Source organism: Zonotrichia leucophrys, chromosome 3 (assembly GCF_028769735.1).
Source record: "Zonotrichia leucophrys gambelii isolate GWCS_2022_RI chromosome 3, RI_Zleu_2.0, whole genome shotgun sequence".
NCBI lineage: Eukaryota > Metazoa > Chordata > Aves > Passeriformes > Passerellidae > Zonotrichia > Zonotrichia leucophrys.
This window is the reverse complement of record NC_088172.1, coordinates 80,691,474-80,708,007: the sequence shown is the minus strand read 5'-3', so window position 1 is coordinate 80,708,007 and position 16,534 is coordinate 80,691,474. Positions and strand designations below refer to the sequence as shown.

Genomic DNA, 16,534 nt, shown 5'->3' with positions numbered 1-16,534 from the left:
TATTGGTTGATGAGTATTTGTTCAAGTCATAGAGGAAAGTTGTTTCCAATATCTTCTTCCTTGATTTGGTCCTCTACATCTGATTAAACGCCTGAAACAACTTAAGAAAACTGGTTTGATCTTTTCTCATTGCTTCATGAGTATTTCTTTGATTTAAAAAAAAGTGAGAGAATACTTGAAAAAAATCAGCTTCACAAAGGGCTGTAAGGAAGCCTCACCTTATAAATACCTAAGCTGTATGTACGAATTCTTAAAAAAAAAATTCATTTTTACTGGAAAAATCCTGTGATTTCAATGGCCAAAGAATGGCTCAATGGGAACAGAATAAGCAAAGTTTACTTTTTGTTTTCATAAATAAATCCATAGATATCCTACATGCACTGTCTTTTAAAAAAAAACTAAATTATTAAATTGCTCACTGACAAATCTATCTTCCCAGAGTGAAATGCCACTATCAAAAGACAAATATTTTTTAGAAATTGTGACATTGTTTTCTGTTAAATCAGCTATTTAATTGCAATAAAAAATTTTTGATAATTACTTCCAAGTAGGAGGAAACCAATTACAAATTTTTATTTCTCCAGTCGGGACAGAAAGCATTCCAAAGTTTTACTGAACAAAAGATAAAACAAGTTGTATTTAAATTCAAACTGGCAATACCTTTTTGATGCTATCAGCATCACCCTTTTCAGCATACACATTCAGCAGTGATAAATAGGTGTCCGGACCTGGTTCAACACCAGCCATCCTCATCACTGAAAGGATGTTTTCTGCACTTTTCATATCTCTGAAAGAATTCAAAGCAAGACTCTCAGTAGATTTAATCATAATGATGCTTATTGCAACTACTACATTTCCTCACTAAATTAATTAGAATTGGAAACAAAGACTGCAACTTAGAGAAACTTATTTTAACTAAGCAAATCCTGAAAGGTGAAAGTGCATATCTTTTTAATAATTGTATTACTTAAAATACTCTTTCAACTTTAACAGATTATAAAGTTCAGAACTAAGTGCAGCAAATTTCTTCTCAAACACTACAAAAGTACAGTAATTTATCTTGAAATACAAGATTTTCATACACAAGAAAAAAATCTACTTCCTTTGTTAAATAGCTTTTTTGCTTCATAAATGTAGAGACAGTCTTCTACATATTATTATTCAAAACCACCACACTATTCTGCAGCATGTAATTTTTTCTGTACAGTAACACTTGATATTTTAGTAAAGCTAACAGTAAACAAAAGGAATAAAAGGTATTAAACATTACCCCGATCTTGCATGGCCTTTCAAAAGACTACTGAATACTGCCTCAGTGATGGGGAGATCTTTGCTCTTCATAAATCCAAGAATCTTACTGAAAAAAAAAAAAAATTGTATTTGCCACTTTGGAACATGCAGACACTAAGGTGGGGCTGGGTTCTTTTTATTTTTATCTTCCTTTTACTTATTTCTCATACCCCTCAATCACACTGTTACAGCTTAACCTTGCTAAAATTGTTAAGAGATACCCGGCAAGCCCTGTTTGAGAACAACAACAACCACAATTATTACAATTTGCTCCTTAGCCCACTTTATTCTCAAATGCCTTTGCCAGTAAGCCTTCATAACCTCACGCTTTTGCATAATGGCTCTAGAAATGACAAAACCAAGTTATTTTCTGAGCAATGTGATTACAACTTGATTTGAACACACTGGTCTATCACTTATTTTTATTTCGCTTGTGTAGGTTTTGGCAGTCTCCAGGAAATTGTTCTTCATTGCTTGGTTAAAAATATGCTTATATTAAAATCCTTCTTTGCTTTGCTCAATTTCTATGAATCACACAGAAATCAGTTTTAACATCAGTGGTAGGGAATATGAGAAACAGATTTTGTGGAAATCCCTTTAAACATAAATGCAAAAGAATACCTTGCTCCTTCAATGTCACCCTCATTGCAATAAGCAGCAATCAACCTTTGGTATGTAACCTGTAGAAAACAAAATGGGCAAGTTAACTGTTTCCATTCAATAAATGGAGCCTGCTATTAAGAATGAAGATCTTTAAAAGGACACCTACTCGATTGGGCTGCACATTTGCTTCCTCCATCCTGGCCAAGAATTCTGTCGGAGAAAACTTGTGCTCATTCTGAAGATACACTTTAAGCAAAGCATTGTAATGGCTCGTATCATACACAGCACCTAAGGAAATATTTCAAAAACAGTCAATGTAGATTCTCTAAATTCAACACAGTTTCATAGCTTTCTCAGGTAATTAATTTCATGTCCATTTTATTCTGTATGAACTTAGGAGAGAGTCATTTTATTCACCTTTGAAGCATCAGACATTTATTTAACAGCTCTGGTGTTTATAAAAGGCTAAAACATAATGAGCACAGTAACAGCAATGCTATTCTACAGTCTCTACAGCTGTATCTATTTTACAGATTCGGCAATGTTACTATCAAAAAAGCACTTACCTATGCATTATCTATATATAAATGACTCACAATAAAAATATAATCTGATAAAATTGCTGGTAGCACTAGGAATATGTAGTCCATCAAATATATCGGTAGCATCTAACAGAAAGTAAACTCAATAATAAAAATCAAGCAGAAGTCCAATTTAAACATGTTTCAAAAAATCTTTAGATTTTAGAATTTTAGATTAACACCCCTAGATGTCACTATAACCCCCAGAATTACAAACAGGTCTCTCACCTGAATAATGAAATCCACTGTTCATTCAGTACTAACTGCAACCTGTTATAAACTAACATTTAAATACCATTAAAATAAATTGTGTCTCATTACAAAGAGAGCAACTAAAGCACAGAGCTGTTCTTGCAAGAAGGACTAACAGACACAACGTACCAAGTTCTTTCATCTTGTCCCATATCATATGGGCCAGTTCTGTTCTTTCCGATGACAATACCTCTGGTAAGACAGCACCACAACTTTGTAACAAAAGCAAGGTGTGGTTACTCCCTGGACACCCTGCAAATGGAACAAAACCACAAATTTATTAATAAATGATTATGCATTCAATATCAGAAATAAGATTTGAGACTGATCTACTGAAACATTTAGGCACTTTCTATAAAACAGAATTTTCTCCAAGACTGAAGATTTTAAATTAACAGGATACCCAAATGATTAAACAACAGCAGTACTGTGCACTACCTAAAAAGATTCATGACAAAACATGCCATTTAGTACAATAATGAGCTTAGCTGAGCAGAAATTGTTAGAAGACAACACAAAATTCCTAAACTTAGATTATCTAATACTTTCAACTTCCCAACTCAAGATCCTGAGATAATTTCATTGTAACAGGGACATGACTTTCCCATGAATTTCTAAAATGTCAAAATGCTTCATACCAATTCAATATAATTCCACAAGTGGTAGTCAGAGACACTTCCACACAAACTTCCATTTCCAGTTCTGCCTATGCTTAATACATAACAAATGAGAAAATTTACACCTAGAGAATAGTGAACTGTAAGATTATCTGCCTTTTCTGACTTCTGTACTAGTCACAGAATGTCAAAAAACTTAACTTAACTATAAACTCATCTCTTTTTTGTACTTCACTACTATTCCTGAGGCAAAGGCAGAACTGCAGAATCTATCGCAGATGACCCAGTCAGCTGAAGACAATTATTTTCTCTATCCCACCTTTAGATACAAACCCAGCAATTTCAAGTAAAAATGAGAGTTTGCTTAGAAAGCAACATGCTGTCAAGTATGATCATCAATTCTTAACTGACCAGCATTTAAATCCCTGCACATAATTACTTCATGCAATGCAAAAAACAACACATCTTCAGTTTCATAGTACCTTGAAAAAGAAAAGAAAATCAAAAACTTTTGGCAGTGTGAGGATGGAGAGATGCACAATGAGATCTACTGCAAACAGGTAGATCTTTTCAGGCATTTTTTGTGTTGTAATTAGAAATGGAAAAACAATAAAAACAGGCAGAAATCAACACTAACTTTACACACTTTTGCTAAACTAGTTTCATTATTAAGAAATAAACAAGGACTAAATTTTTCATATGGTAATATTTGCCATTTATTTTAATAGCATCTTAACTAAATAATTTGTGAAGTTCTATGCATTTATTTTTAAATACAATTCCAAAGCCAAAGGAATACCCTACAAGAGATTAAGATTTTTTTTGTTAGTATGACTTAGAAACTGTGGAACTAGTCAAGGTTCATGAAGAACTACTTGCAGAGAAGTTTACAGCTACAAAGCTCTTGCCAACCCACATTCTCAAATTAGAGGTTTACATGGAAAAAACAACAAAGCAGTCAGAACCAGAAAGGATGTCCCAAGCAAAAAAGAAAAAACTCCATTCAACAGAAAGAGCATGAATTGAAGGTTCAGCCTTTAAACAGTAAAATGGAACACTTTTAAAAGCACAATGCCAGCTAGACAAGGCGTTACAGAATAGAGTAACACACAGCAAAGTTTAAAACTTAAGCAAAACAATACATGCTGCTGTGACCGTGGTCACAGGGGTTTTCAGGATGAGAGAGAGCTGAGAATGTTGATTCCATGATCAGAAGGCTTGATTTATTATTTTATTCTATATATATATTACATTATATCTATACTAAAAGAAATAGAAGGAAAAGTTCTCAGAAGGCTAGCTAAGCTAAGAACAGAAAAGAATGAATAACAAAGGTCTGTGTCTCAGCAGAGAGCGAGAGCAGCTCTGCCGTGAGTGGTCAGTAAATCCAAACATCCACAGGAGACCAATCACAGATCCACCTGTTGCATTCCACAGCAGCAGAAAACCATTATTTACATTTGTGCCTGAAACTCCTCAGCTTCAGCAGGAAAAATCCGAAGAAAGGATTTTAATGGAAAGATGTCTGCGACATGCTGCCATTGATAAATATTGGCAGTAGTACTTAGCAAGTATATTCTTTAAATACCTCCACTGACTCATCCTAACTGGTACCAAACCTCAGCAATTGTGGCAGCTGGTCTGCAAAACACTAATGTGGTCTGCATATTTTAGCCAAAGAGGTATTGAATCTATCAGAATGGACAATGCCTCTGCTATTTGGTTTTCTGTTATTAAAAAAAACCAAAGCTTTCTTGCCATGAACAGAGCTACCTGGGCACGTGGAAACTTGTGTATCACCTCCACATTTCCCTGTTGTAATTCCATTTAAGACAAATAACATCTTAAGGGCAGCATGGTTCATTATAGATGCTTTAAAAATATACACTGCAAAGGAGGCACATATGATCCCTGCTCAGAGAGTAAAATACAGTTACATGAGGAAAGTGCATTACCAGATTAAAACTCGACAATAAGCAAGGCAATATAACATACCTTAAAAGTACACCTTTATAAGACTTAAATTCTTAAAGACACAAAAAACCCAAGCTTGAATAAGCTAACATGAGCATTCAAAACAAAATAATATTTCTAAAGCAGTTAAAGCCTATCCATCAACATATACAGCAGATCAAACAACACTCAAAGACAAAATACAGATCAGAACACTCAATTCATTTCCTTGGTTAGACAGCAGCCTGAAACTCAGCTTAACTGGGTTTTAAGTGGAAGCAACTTACCTGCATTGCTTATATCCTGGAAGATTTTGAGAAGGAGAGCTTTAGGGATGCGGCCAGTTTTTCTGACAGAGTTATCCACTTTATTTAACGCCCAGTCAAACTGCCAGGTCCGTCTGCTTCGAACTTCTGCGACTGCTTCTTCTTTAACACTTCCTTCCTCTTGAGGTGCAAGTGTGAGGAACCTGACTTGGCTTATAGCATTCCTGCTTGAACAGAAACAAACAAAAAAATAAAGATTCCATTTCTGTGAGTCATTTTGGATCTAGACTAGTCACATAATGTCAAAAATACAATAGCGCACTGCTTGCTGATGAACAGTCTCAAAACCATTCCATTTTAAAATAAACAAACAAATATAAGTGATTCGTTTCAGTGTCTTTCTACTTAAGAAGTCAGTCATACATTTTCTCACAGTGACAAGTTTCTCTGAAATTTTCAGTTAGTTTCATCTCATGAATTAAATGGTTCAAATAATATTCCCACAAAAATAAAACTTTTAAGTCATCCAAAGTGCTATAAAAGTCTATTGTCCCATTACAGCCACTCCCTAAAGCTCTCAAAAGGTTTTGAAAAATCTCAAGAACAGTCACAGACAGATCTTCCAGAACACAGTAAATCAAGGTAGCAAATCAGACCTTCCTCGTCAATGAAACTGCACAAGAACTAATGCAGAGGTCGGTGTGTTAGACAACAATGGCTTGGACACCAACAGGATTATTCCACATTTTACAGAATTGACAATAACCAGCATGAAGCATCCACCCATTCTGCCATGTAAACCACACATCAACAGCAGATTTGTTTCAACATTTCTTTTCTCAAAATAAAATATGACAAAACGAAGCATAACGAGAAAGGGATCTTATTTCCAGCAAAACAATAAAAAAAAAAGCTTGCCTTTTTTTTTTTTTTTAAGAACAAGTTAATATATAAGAGTAAAAAAAAATTGAATATGTGCCACACCAAGGTTATGAACAGCCTGTACAGGTGAAATTATCATTACACATAAGCATTTCAGGAAGTCTGTTCTCAACTGTGCTTACAACTTCATAAAATAAACCAGATTACTCTCCTCCAGAATCCTGTACAAAAAAAGGTGCTATTTCCTGGGTGGCAAAAGCAAGATTCAGCAACTTCTAAAATTGCCCTTCCTCATCTCTGGCTCTTCAGACAACTCTTAAGTTAAATTTTTGTAAGCTTTCTAGACTAGTTTAAAAAAACTCCAAACCCCCAAGGTTGGTACTCCCTGCTGCTACAGGTGCTCCAGGAGTCCCTACCACAGAGTAATGGCTGCACATTTTGTGAACTGGCAGCCCTAAAAGCCAGGAGTGCTGACATTCTCTACAAAACCATTTCCTGCCCCTGCAGCTTTCCCAGCTCTGTCTGCTGGCTGCTTTCTCACCCAGCAGTCACTGTTCAGGGCCCAAGGAGACAAGGCCAGTGGAGGAGAAAAGCTTGCTGGTGGCAATTGCACTGGTTTCAGAAGCACTGGCAGCAAGCTGCTAAATGGCAGAGAAATCATCACTGGGGTACAAAATACAGACTGCTGGTTCACCATCTGTTGCCTCTTGTGAGCAGAAAGTAGCCCAAAAGACCAACTTCTTACTTGCTCTCTGAAATCTTGATTTGGTAGCTCAGCAGGCCATAAATTCTAGAGTAGCCTGAAGCAGAATCTCTTTCCTAATGGAGCCATGACAGCAGTTGAACAGATATTTGATTTAAAAAAAAATCCTTCAGTAATGAAGAACATCACTATTATTTGGCATTAGGTCTTTCAAGAACATGATTTTTACACTGCCCTATCTTCTAAAGTTTCCTCCTGAAGAATATCCCAGAGCCCAGCTAACTATCTCCATGGTATTTCACTAGGGAAAGGATAAAGAAGAAAGAATTGAAGAAGGGAAGAAAGACTGACAAAAAAGGAGAGATCCCCTCCTGTAGTGTCAGTTCCATTCCTTGATGGATGCAAGTCCCCACCAATCCCTTTGGGCTAGCTCTCATTTTATTCAGATCCCTCTGTGAGCTTATTTCACTTACTAACCGAGCACAATATCAATTTATCCACTTCTACAAAAAAGTAAAATTACTGTTGCATCAGCTTAGAGAGGAAACAGCTCACCAGGTCCACAACCCACCAGAATTAACATGGAATAAAAAGAAACTGAGAAAGAAAAAGTACCTAAAATCATAGAAATAAAAACAAACAACAAAGGAAAAGCTCTGAAACACCACCTTTCATGGCAAGCACCTTACCAGATTAACAACAAACTTTTTTGCTGCTACTAGTAATGCCATGTCTCACTAAAAGTATTCCCAAGGGTGTCATTTTCCCCAATTCTTTCCCTCCTTTTCCTTTTCTCCTTCTATTGCCTCCTATAACCAGACACAAGGTACTTTTGGAAAACAGAAGTTATCAGACTAATTAGCATAAAATCCAGGAGCACAAGGTAAGAATAACAGTGAGACACTCAATTTTCACTCCTCCAGGATTTAACAAACAAGTGAGATGCTTAGAACTTAAATAACTCCTTCTAACACATGAATAGCAATACTCAACTTTGAACTAGCCACTGGGTAGCTAGAAGAACTAAATTGTAATGAATGCAAGTTCTTTATCAATTTCTTAAAGATATAAATTAAAAAAGAAAATTGTATCATTCACTCTTATATGCCCATTAAAAGAGCTACTTGAAAGCTTTTCAGAATACTTGCAGAAAGGTTAGAAAAATGCTCTGGAAGCTGTAGCAACACAGGGCTGTATTTGGAACACAGAAATTCATACTTTAACTGCCATTAACAATCAAAGCATGAGTGGACACAACTCTTGTGCTTCAGATTAGAATAGAAATGCTTTTCCCTGTAAAAACCTGCTCATGTTTAAGGTATTTTTCAAATTATTGAACAGTATCTTATGACATACAGCACACTTCTAACCATAAACAAATTGCTATCTAAGTTCTTAAGTCCTGCACCGTTTTAAGAAAGCCATCTTTGTAAGAGTTTCTTCTCAGAAGTCACAAGTATTTTAAACACTTGCACAGCACCATCAGATGAAGTGTAAAGACAACACAATGTGCATGCTCAACATAAGCTGGTTAACAGCACAAGAAACTCTTAAGTTTCATTTGCTACTAAACTCTCCTGCTTCACATTTAGCACCATGCTATTTATAACATAGGTATCAATTGCTACAGTTGCACACTGTAAAACACTAGACACTTACATGAAAGTGTTATTTTTATACAGTAACTTCACCTTCTGAAAGGTGAGCAGAATTGAGCATTTCTTCAGCAGGCCTTCAGCATTTGAATGAATTACATCTTTACACTAAGGTGCTGTGTAATGTTAAGCCAATCCCATAATAACAATTTATTAAAGATAACTATGGCTTCAAAAGGTGAATGATGCTGCAGCATCTACTGTTTTGAATCTGGTATGCAGCACTACAAATCAACTAAGAACTCAAAATTTAAAAAAAAAAAAGCCCACAAAAAAACCAAAAACACCAAGAAAGAGCTCACTATTTTATAAGATGAAAGATTGAGCAGACCAGAAAGTCAGCTTTCAAAAAAAGATACAAACTTAACAAATCAAGGGACACAGCATTAGGTTTGATTTCAGGCAAATGGCAGGAGAACAGAGGAGGCAACCTCCCTATGAAACACAAAAAGAAGCTAACAAAACGAGGCAGTTATCCATGCATCAGGAATCTTTAATTTTCAGAAGTTGAAAAACAACATCCAATTAAGACAAATAGAAAAAAAAAGCAAGGATAAAAATCAAGAAGGCCATATTAACTATTTCTCTCAGGAAGTGACCTAAAAAGGCAGCAAGAAAGGTTGCTAAATTTAATAAAGATGATTTTAGAAATCACCTCTTCACAGGGAAAAAATGACAGCTCATACACTGTTTGGCTTTCAAGAAATGTTAATTGCAACCATCTGTAAATTTTAACTATCATTACTAATTTTAACAAGAAGATGGGGGTGTAGGTGAGAATATGGAAGAATGACTCAAATAATTCCTGAAAACATTAAGATATATTGAAGGCAAATTACTGGATCTTACTCAAACTCCAATCCTTTGGATTTACTCTGAAAAATCCATGGAAGTTGTGGGAGAAACAGAAGCCTAACAAAAAAATACAGATTGATGTACAGGCTTCTGGCACCACTTTACCTGACAACCTGCTTGCAAGCAAAGCAAGGAGATACAATGTACTTCTAGCATGGATGCAGTAGTTGTGCAAAAATATTTTAAATCCATACACAAAATTAAAATGTGGTTCCTTGCAGAACTGGGAATATTGTGGGGGAGTCCAAGTGAAGCTATCTCCTGGCCCAACTAGGAAATGACTGGCACAATCCATGTGCAATAATAGCTTCAATACAGAAGTCAAGAAGTTGAGTATTTTGGACAAAACAAATGCAGAAATTCAAGATGGGGTACAGCTTGCTAAGCAGTGCAGCCCAGAGGGTACTGAAAATGAGGCATTGCTAAGCATGAAATGTCACACAGGAAAAAAGACTTCAAATTCTCAAGAACATAGCTAAAATACAGATAATCTCTTCATCATGGTGTGTTTATTCAGGAAAAAAACCCAAGTATAAAAGACCTAAAGGACTTGTCTAGCCCATCCCACTCTCCAAACACAGAAGCAACTGAACCTAATCCACCAGGAATCACACAACCAAAACTAATCGTTGTAATATTAATTGTAATGAAATATTTGAATGGGATACTTCAGTCAAGCTTTCTCATTTGGAAGTTTCTAAAGCAACATTAGGAGTGGGGAAAAAATCTATCATGCATGACCTTGATACTTCTGATCCTGCAAACTAGATGTTTGATTACACAGTTTTATGATGTGATTATATTTCCCCCATTACTTTAATTCACTTTTTCCAGACTTAAATGCTACGCTACACAACAAAACATATACTTCCCTAAGAGCTGCAATGAGTACCAAGTATTTGCTTTCATCTATTACCTCCAAATGGCATTTTAAGCTTTTCCCCATGTGAAACACTTTATTTGTAAGCACATAAAGCTGCACAGTAAATTTCAGATCTGTCTGAATGAGCAATGTGGTTCTTCCCCAAAACATGTAATTTCTCTCTAATACACTTGGGAGAAGCTCAAAAGGATACACTGAGCCCTATGACAATCTCTCTCCAACTCCCACAATCACAAGATTGGAAGCAGCATTGAGATACTGGAGCCTTTACACCATTTTCAGCTTTGTCTCTACAACTGCAGCCCTCAGGAAAGGTTACCTGTGCAGTTGGAATCCCAAAACACGTGGCAACTCCGCCTCCAGTTTGGCTTACAACACTGGGAAAGCAGCTGAGAATCAACTCACAAAAACTGATGCAGAGATGAAGTGTGCATGGAGAAATTTACATTAAATCAACCAGTAAAATTCTTCTGTTTACAAGGGTTTAAGCAGGAATCCCAGTGCTGTACCCACATACTTATGTCTTCCACACTGCCAGAGCAGACTTAAGGCACTGCCTTTAATTTCCTACAGGAACATATCTTACACACCAGCCTGAGTAAAAAAGTCCCATCTTTCCCAAAACCCAAAAAGTAGGTGATGTTCATGTTTCCCCTTGCAGCAGCAGAAGGGCTGCTTTCCATAAGACTTGACCAATTACAAACATTAAATTATATTTATATATTCAGCTATATATTTATTCATGCATTATTTATATATTTGTATAAATATATGAAGATAACCACATGTTTAATTATAAATATGAGACATTTGCCTCCCTTTATCAGAGCTACAATAAGGTAGTTGCTGTGCTTTTTCTATGGAAAGTATTGAATATTTTGTTCTTTCTAAACTAAATAGGCAAAACCTGCATGCAATAGTTCTCAAAGTCATCATTGAAGCAGAATAATGGCAAACTTAAGTGAGTTAGAATTCATTAGTGTACATAAAAGCACTCCAGATCTAACACTAAATTCAGTAAACCTAACACTAAACTTACCACCTGATATCCCAGCATGATTCACACGACTGTTAAAACAGTATTTGTGTTGATAGCCATGACCAGCTGTACAAAAAGGCACAATGTTCAGGCCTTTTTATACAGTTAATCATGGTTAACATACAGTTGTTTTAATGAGATATAGCAGGATCTTGCCAGAGAGAAAAATTCATGTCTTTCCGTGCAGATTGCCAAACTTTGTGTTTCTTGGAGAATATCTAAAAAATTCCTTACGTGATTCACAAGAAGTAAAAGAGAAAACCTTTTGTGGTGCACTTAGGATCTCAGGAAAAACCTCCTCACTGAAAAGGGTGTCAAGCACTGGAACAGGGTGCCCAGGAAGTGTCAGTCACCTTCCCTGGAGTGCTCAAAGGACAGGCAGGTGAGGTACTCTAGGACGTGGCTTAGTGGTGAAGCTGGCAGTGTCAGCCAACTGCTGGACTCGATAATCCCAGAGACCTTTCCCAACCTTAACACCTCTAAGAGTCTGTGATTTCTTGGGAAGTATCTGGGTATTTTATAACCATCACTAAAACACTTAATTACAACAGCACAGCTTGTGCAACTTTATTACAGCAAAGTATTATGGAAAGCAAGTCTACTCAATGCCTCCTCTGCATTTGAGGACCCTTCCTATCTATTTTGCTACTGTAATTAAGCATTCAGTTCTATGCTTTCATTAAGCATTCAGTTCTACATTTCTGTCCATTGGTAATGGATTGCTGACTATGACAGTAAATAGCCAAAAAGAACTTGCTTGCAGCTAATCTAAAACAAATAAAAAAATGAAAATGCACAATTCACTAAGCCATGAATCATTTGGGTCTTTAATTTATGACTTAATCGAACCCATTGTCCCAGTCTGAAACCTTTTTTAAAGAGATATTCACTCTCCCATCTTACCAACATAATTGAAACACAGCACAGTGAATCCAAAGGCAAGAGTTCTTACAAGCACCTTCTGTGCTGGTTTTGCCTGGGTTAATTTTCTTCAAAGTAGCAAGTATGGGGCTGTCTTTTGGATTTATGCTGAGTTCAGTTTTGAAAACAGAGACAAGCTCGTGAAGGAGCAGAGTCCTGGCAGGACCTTTGGGCCTGTAGAGAAAAGAGCCCACACTGGAGCAGGTTTGCTAGTTTGATTTCATTTTGTTATTGTACAGATTCTCCTTGATTTTCCTCTTCAGCTATACTTCCATGATCTCTAAGCTTTAGGAGCCTAACTGTTCTCCTTGCCTGATTTAGAGCCAGCCCAGCCAAGGTGGCCAGCAACAGGAGGCTGCCAGAAGAATGGAGCCAAGACCCTATTTCTGAGCATTAACTTTCCCACAGCAGAAAGCTGCAACATCAAACTGTAACATCACCTACAATATGTAGAATAAATATCCTGATGTGAACTCAAAAATACTCTGAACACTTGTCAGTGGAGAGGTTTGTTACATCACTCTTAACAGTCAGATACTAACAGCAAATTCAAGCATTTTTCCCCCTAGTGAAGCTTTTGTAAGTTCCAGTAAGCCATTTGCACCACATAAATCAGGGCACTGCTGAACTGTGCTCCTGCAGATCTGAAGTTTGGTGTATTGGTCTGCTGAAGTTGATCTGCAACGAAATTGCATGGCAGGAGAGTGATGATGTAGCTCAAGTTATTTCACATTTCATAGCACAGGTGGGTCAAGTGAAACAGTAAATGTGTCTTAAATCTGACTTGCTATGAAATGCTGCTCAACCATTAGAACATGCATCTACTATCCTAATTCATTTTTCCAAGAAGTTTAGATTAAAAATCAAAGCAATCATGATGCTTTGAGAAAACCTCAGCTTGAATGTGATGCCTGCTCTTTCACATCTCTAAAGAAGTTCACAGATTTGCAACTTTTCTGTAACCATTATTGCAATAGTAGTCAGAGACTTGCCTCTGAACTGACTTTATTATGTTCAATGTTAAAGTGACTACAGCACATGGAAACACTTATTTACACAATTTTCTTGCAAAATGCCAGATTATTCCTGTTTATTTATTGAATCTTAAAACTGAGTGTGTCTTCCCCTACTATTCCAAACAGACTGCATGTCATTCTCAAAATAATCTTGAGACCTGAACAGCAAGTACAGTAAGCCCAAAAGTTGTCCATATGCCAGTCTAGTTCTTCAAAGGAGGTCCAGTTCCAGAAATTAGGGCTTAAGTAAAAAAAAAAAAAAAAAAAAAAGCAATAAATAGTTACTTAAGGTAAAAAAATTAAATTAGATCATAAGATCATATGCTTAATACATAAAATATCAGTTTGTAAGTATTACCTTTGCTTTACACTTTGACTCTAGATCATCACTTGTGCACTAGGATGCCCAAACACAAAGTAGTGTGACAGGGAGATTTTAAGTGAAAATTTATTTCAGGAATGAAATTACGGAACAAGAGGGATGTACAAAAAGTTTCAAAAGAGTTTTCAGCATGATCACTGAACTATCCCACATATGACCAAATTTATAACTGAAATTAAGTATAATTTGGTGTAAGAAAAACGTATGGGGAGGGAAACAACCAAGAAACCAAACCTCAGCTGTAAGAACCAAAATATCATCACATAAAGCACTTCTAAAGTTCTTCCTAGAAATGGAGTTCTAGGGTCATAAAAAGTTAGTCCTTCACCAAGTCACACATGAATTCCAGTGAATATTATTTCTTGCAACAAATTTAGGGAATTAAGCTTCCAGTTCAGTAAAACAAAATTTAGTTACTAGAAAGAAGAAAGGTTTATTAATAATTTGTAGATAATTAAATGTGTGGTTCTGTTGCCAACCATATATCAGATATTCCTGGTCCTTCCTACTCCATCTTTCACAAGAACTTTAGCATTCGTTGGCAGCTGATACACATCAGCGATTAAAGACCACAGAAATTAATCTTTTTTTTTAAGTAGGATTTTGGCGAGGCTACCAATAAAACAGCCCCAAACTAAGACTAATAAGCACTAGAAGAAGGGAAATTAGCACCAATGCCTATATTTTGACAGTGAAACTTCCCTCTAGGAGTTCTCCATTTCTGAGTCTTATCTTTTCCCATTCCTTCTTCTAAAGGAGCTCTGGAACTCACCAAGTCCTTTGCTGAACATACTTATCTACTTAGAATGGCAGAACACTGTTATGGTTTTTTACCAGGAATTAAGCTACATTAACTTAGAAGGAGCACCAGAAATATGACACAAGAGGCAGAACAACAAGCCCTTATATCAGCTCATAAATCTGTATGTGCCTGAAGTTACGTTAATGAAGGCTGGTGTCTCTAAGCTTCCTGCAGGGCAGTAACCACACGTAAGTGCTGTCAAACCTGCAATAGGGATGCACACAGGTAGCACAGGCTGTTTTCCACCCTACCTTTGTGACAGAGGGGAGAGAAAACCATGGCAAAGAAATTTCGCCGTGCCTCCTCACAGGAGACACAGCAGAGCCGGAGGGCACGAAGAGGAATCCCCAATTCCAACTGTGCATGTACCCAGAGTCGGTCACAGAATCACCGCCTCAGGGTGCAAAAACCTCCAAGATCATCAAGTCTGACGTGTGACCGATCGCCACCTTGCCAGCTATAACCAGAACACCAAGTGCCACGTCCAGTCGTTTCTTGAGCGCCTCAAGGGACAGTAACTCCGCTCCATCGCTGCTTAGCTCCTCTGGTCTTCCCCTCTTCCTGCACGCCCCCTTCCCTCGGCGTGTCCCCCCCCAACCGTGTGGCTCTCACCACAGCCGCGATCCCCCCTCCCACGGCAGCGTCCCCGGCGGTCAGGGCTCCGCTAGCGCAGCGCGGCGGGAAGCGCGGCCAGCCCAGGCCGCCCAGCCTGAGGGCAGCGGGGCTCCGGCGCGGCCTTTGCCCTGCGCTCACCCCGAGGCCGCGCACACGCGGTGAGGCCACCGGGCCGGCCCGGGCCGAGCGCTGCCTCAGAGCCCCCGGGGCAGCCACGGCGGGCGGCGCCGCAGGGCCCGGCGGCATGGCCGGCAGTGCCCTTGGGCGTGCGGCACGCAGCCTCAGCCGACCCCGCCAACCCTACCAGGCGGCGCGGCGGGGCGGGACCTCACCTGGCGGGGCCGGGCGGTGGAGCGGGGGCGGCGGGCGGACGGAGGAGCGGCGGGAGCAGCGGCGGGAGGCGAGGGCGCAGCGCCCGAAGGCGCCCGGCGGAGCTCAGCAGCGCGGCCATGACCGCCCGCAGCACGTGAGCCGCGCGCCGGCGCCGCGCCGCCGTCAGCCCCACGTGATGGGGGCGAACCATTCCGCTCAGGGGGGAGGCGCTAAGCGCGGCCGCTGAAAGAGGCCGCTAAGGTGCCAGCGCGCTGCTAATTTCCACCCCGTGCCGCCGATGGGCCGTTCCACGCAGGCCCGGGTTGGGCCGCCCGGCAGCCAACCGGGAGCGGCCCCGGCGGAAGGCGGGCGCGCGGGAGGAAGCGGCGGGAAGCGCCGGGTTTGCCGAAGGGCGCTCCCGGGAGCTCTTCCGTGCCGGTCCCCTGGCCTGCTGGCCCTGCCCGCCCCCCCGGCTGGCCCTGCCTGCCCACCGGTGGCCGTCGCTTCTTCGCTGCCCCTGATGGTTCCAGACCCTACCGAAAGCGTAGCGGGCCGGCGTGTACGCCAGGGGAGCCATGGGGAGTGGGGCTGGGAAAGCTGCTGGTCGCTATCAGCCTTTCCGCCGAAATGTTATCATTGCATGTGTGAAAAATGCGTATTTTATCATTGACTTTTCGCAGATATTAAAATGAATTTTATATGTGTTGTATTAGAAAGTAATGCTGTATTAATTCTTTTAAGTAGTGTGTTAAATATAGTTTTTGGTTATAAAAAATTGTTAAAATAGAAACTATGCTATGTATGATACTTTTTTTAAAGAAAGGACTTGTAGCGAGATAGCAGCCACAGGACACCTAAATCTTTCAGAGAAAGAGAATTTATTGCCCTCTTATCAGAAGAAATGAAC

At 39.0% G+C, this 16,534-nt stretch overlaps 1 protein-coding gene across 1 annotated transcript in view; it reads right to left on the bottom strand.

The window, feature by feature from the left end:
* LRPPRC (leucine rich pentatricopeptide repeat containing) overlaps positions 1 to 15,838 on the bottom strand; it is an 87,156-nt gene extending 71,318 nt beyond the window's left edge. Inside the window, exons 1-7 of the mRNA XM_064708981.1 lie at positions 15,648 to 15,838; positions 5,584 to 5,786; positions 2,856 to 2,978; positions 2,060 to 2,181; positions 1,912 to 1,970; positions 1,271 to 1,357; positions 661 to 787 (exon numbers count right to left, since the gene is read on the bottom strand). Of these exons, the coding sequence (XP_064565051.1) occupies positions 661 to 787; positions 1,271 to 1,357; positions 1,912 to 1,970; positions 2,060 to 2,181; positions 2,856 to 2,978; positions 5,584 to 5,786; positions 15,648 to 15,838 (912 nt within the window). The remainder of the gene's footprint in view (positions 1 to 660; positions 788 to 1,270; positions 1,358 to 1,911; positions 1,971 to 2,059; positions 2,182 to 2,855; positions 2,979 to 5,583; positions 5,787 to 15,647) is intronic.
* Between the last annotated feature and the right edge of the window lie 696 nt (positions 15,839 to 16,534).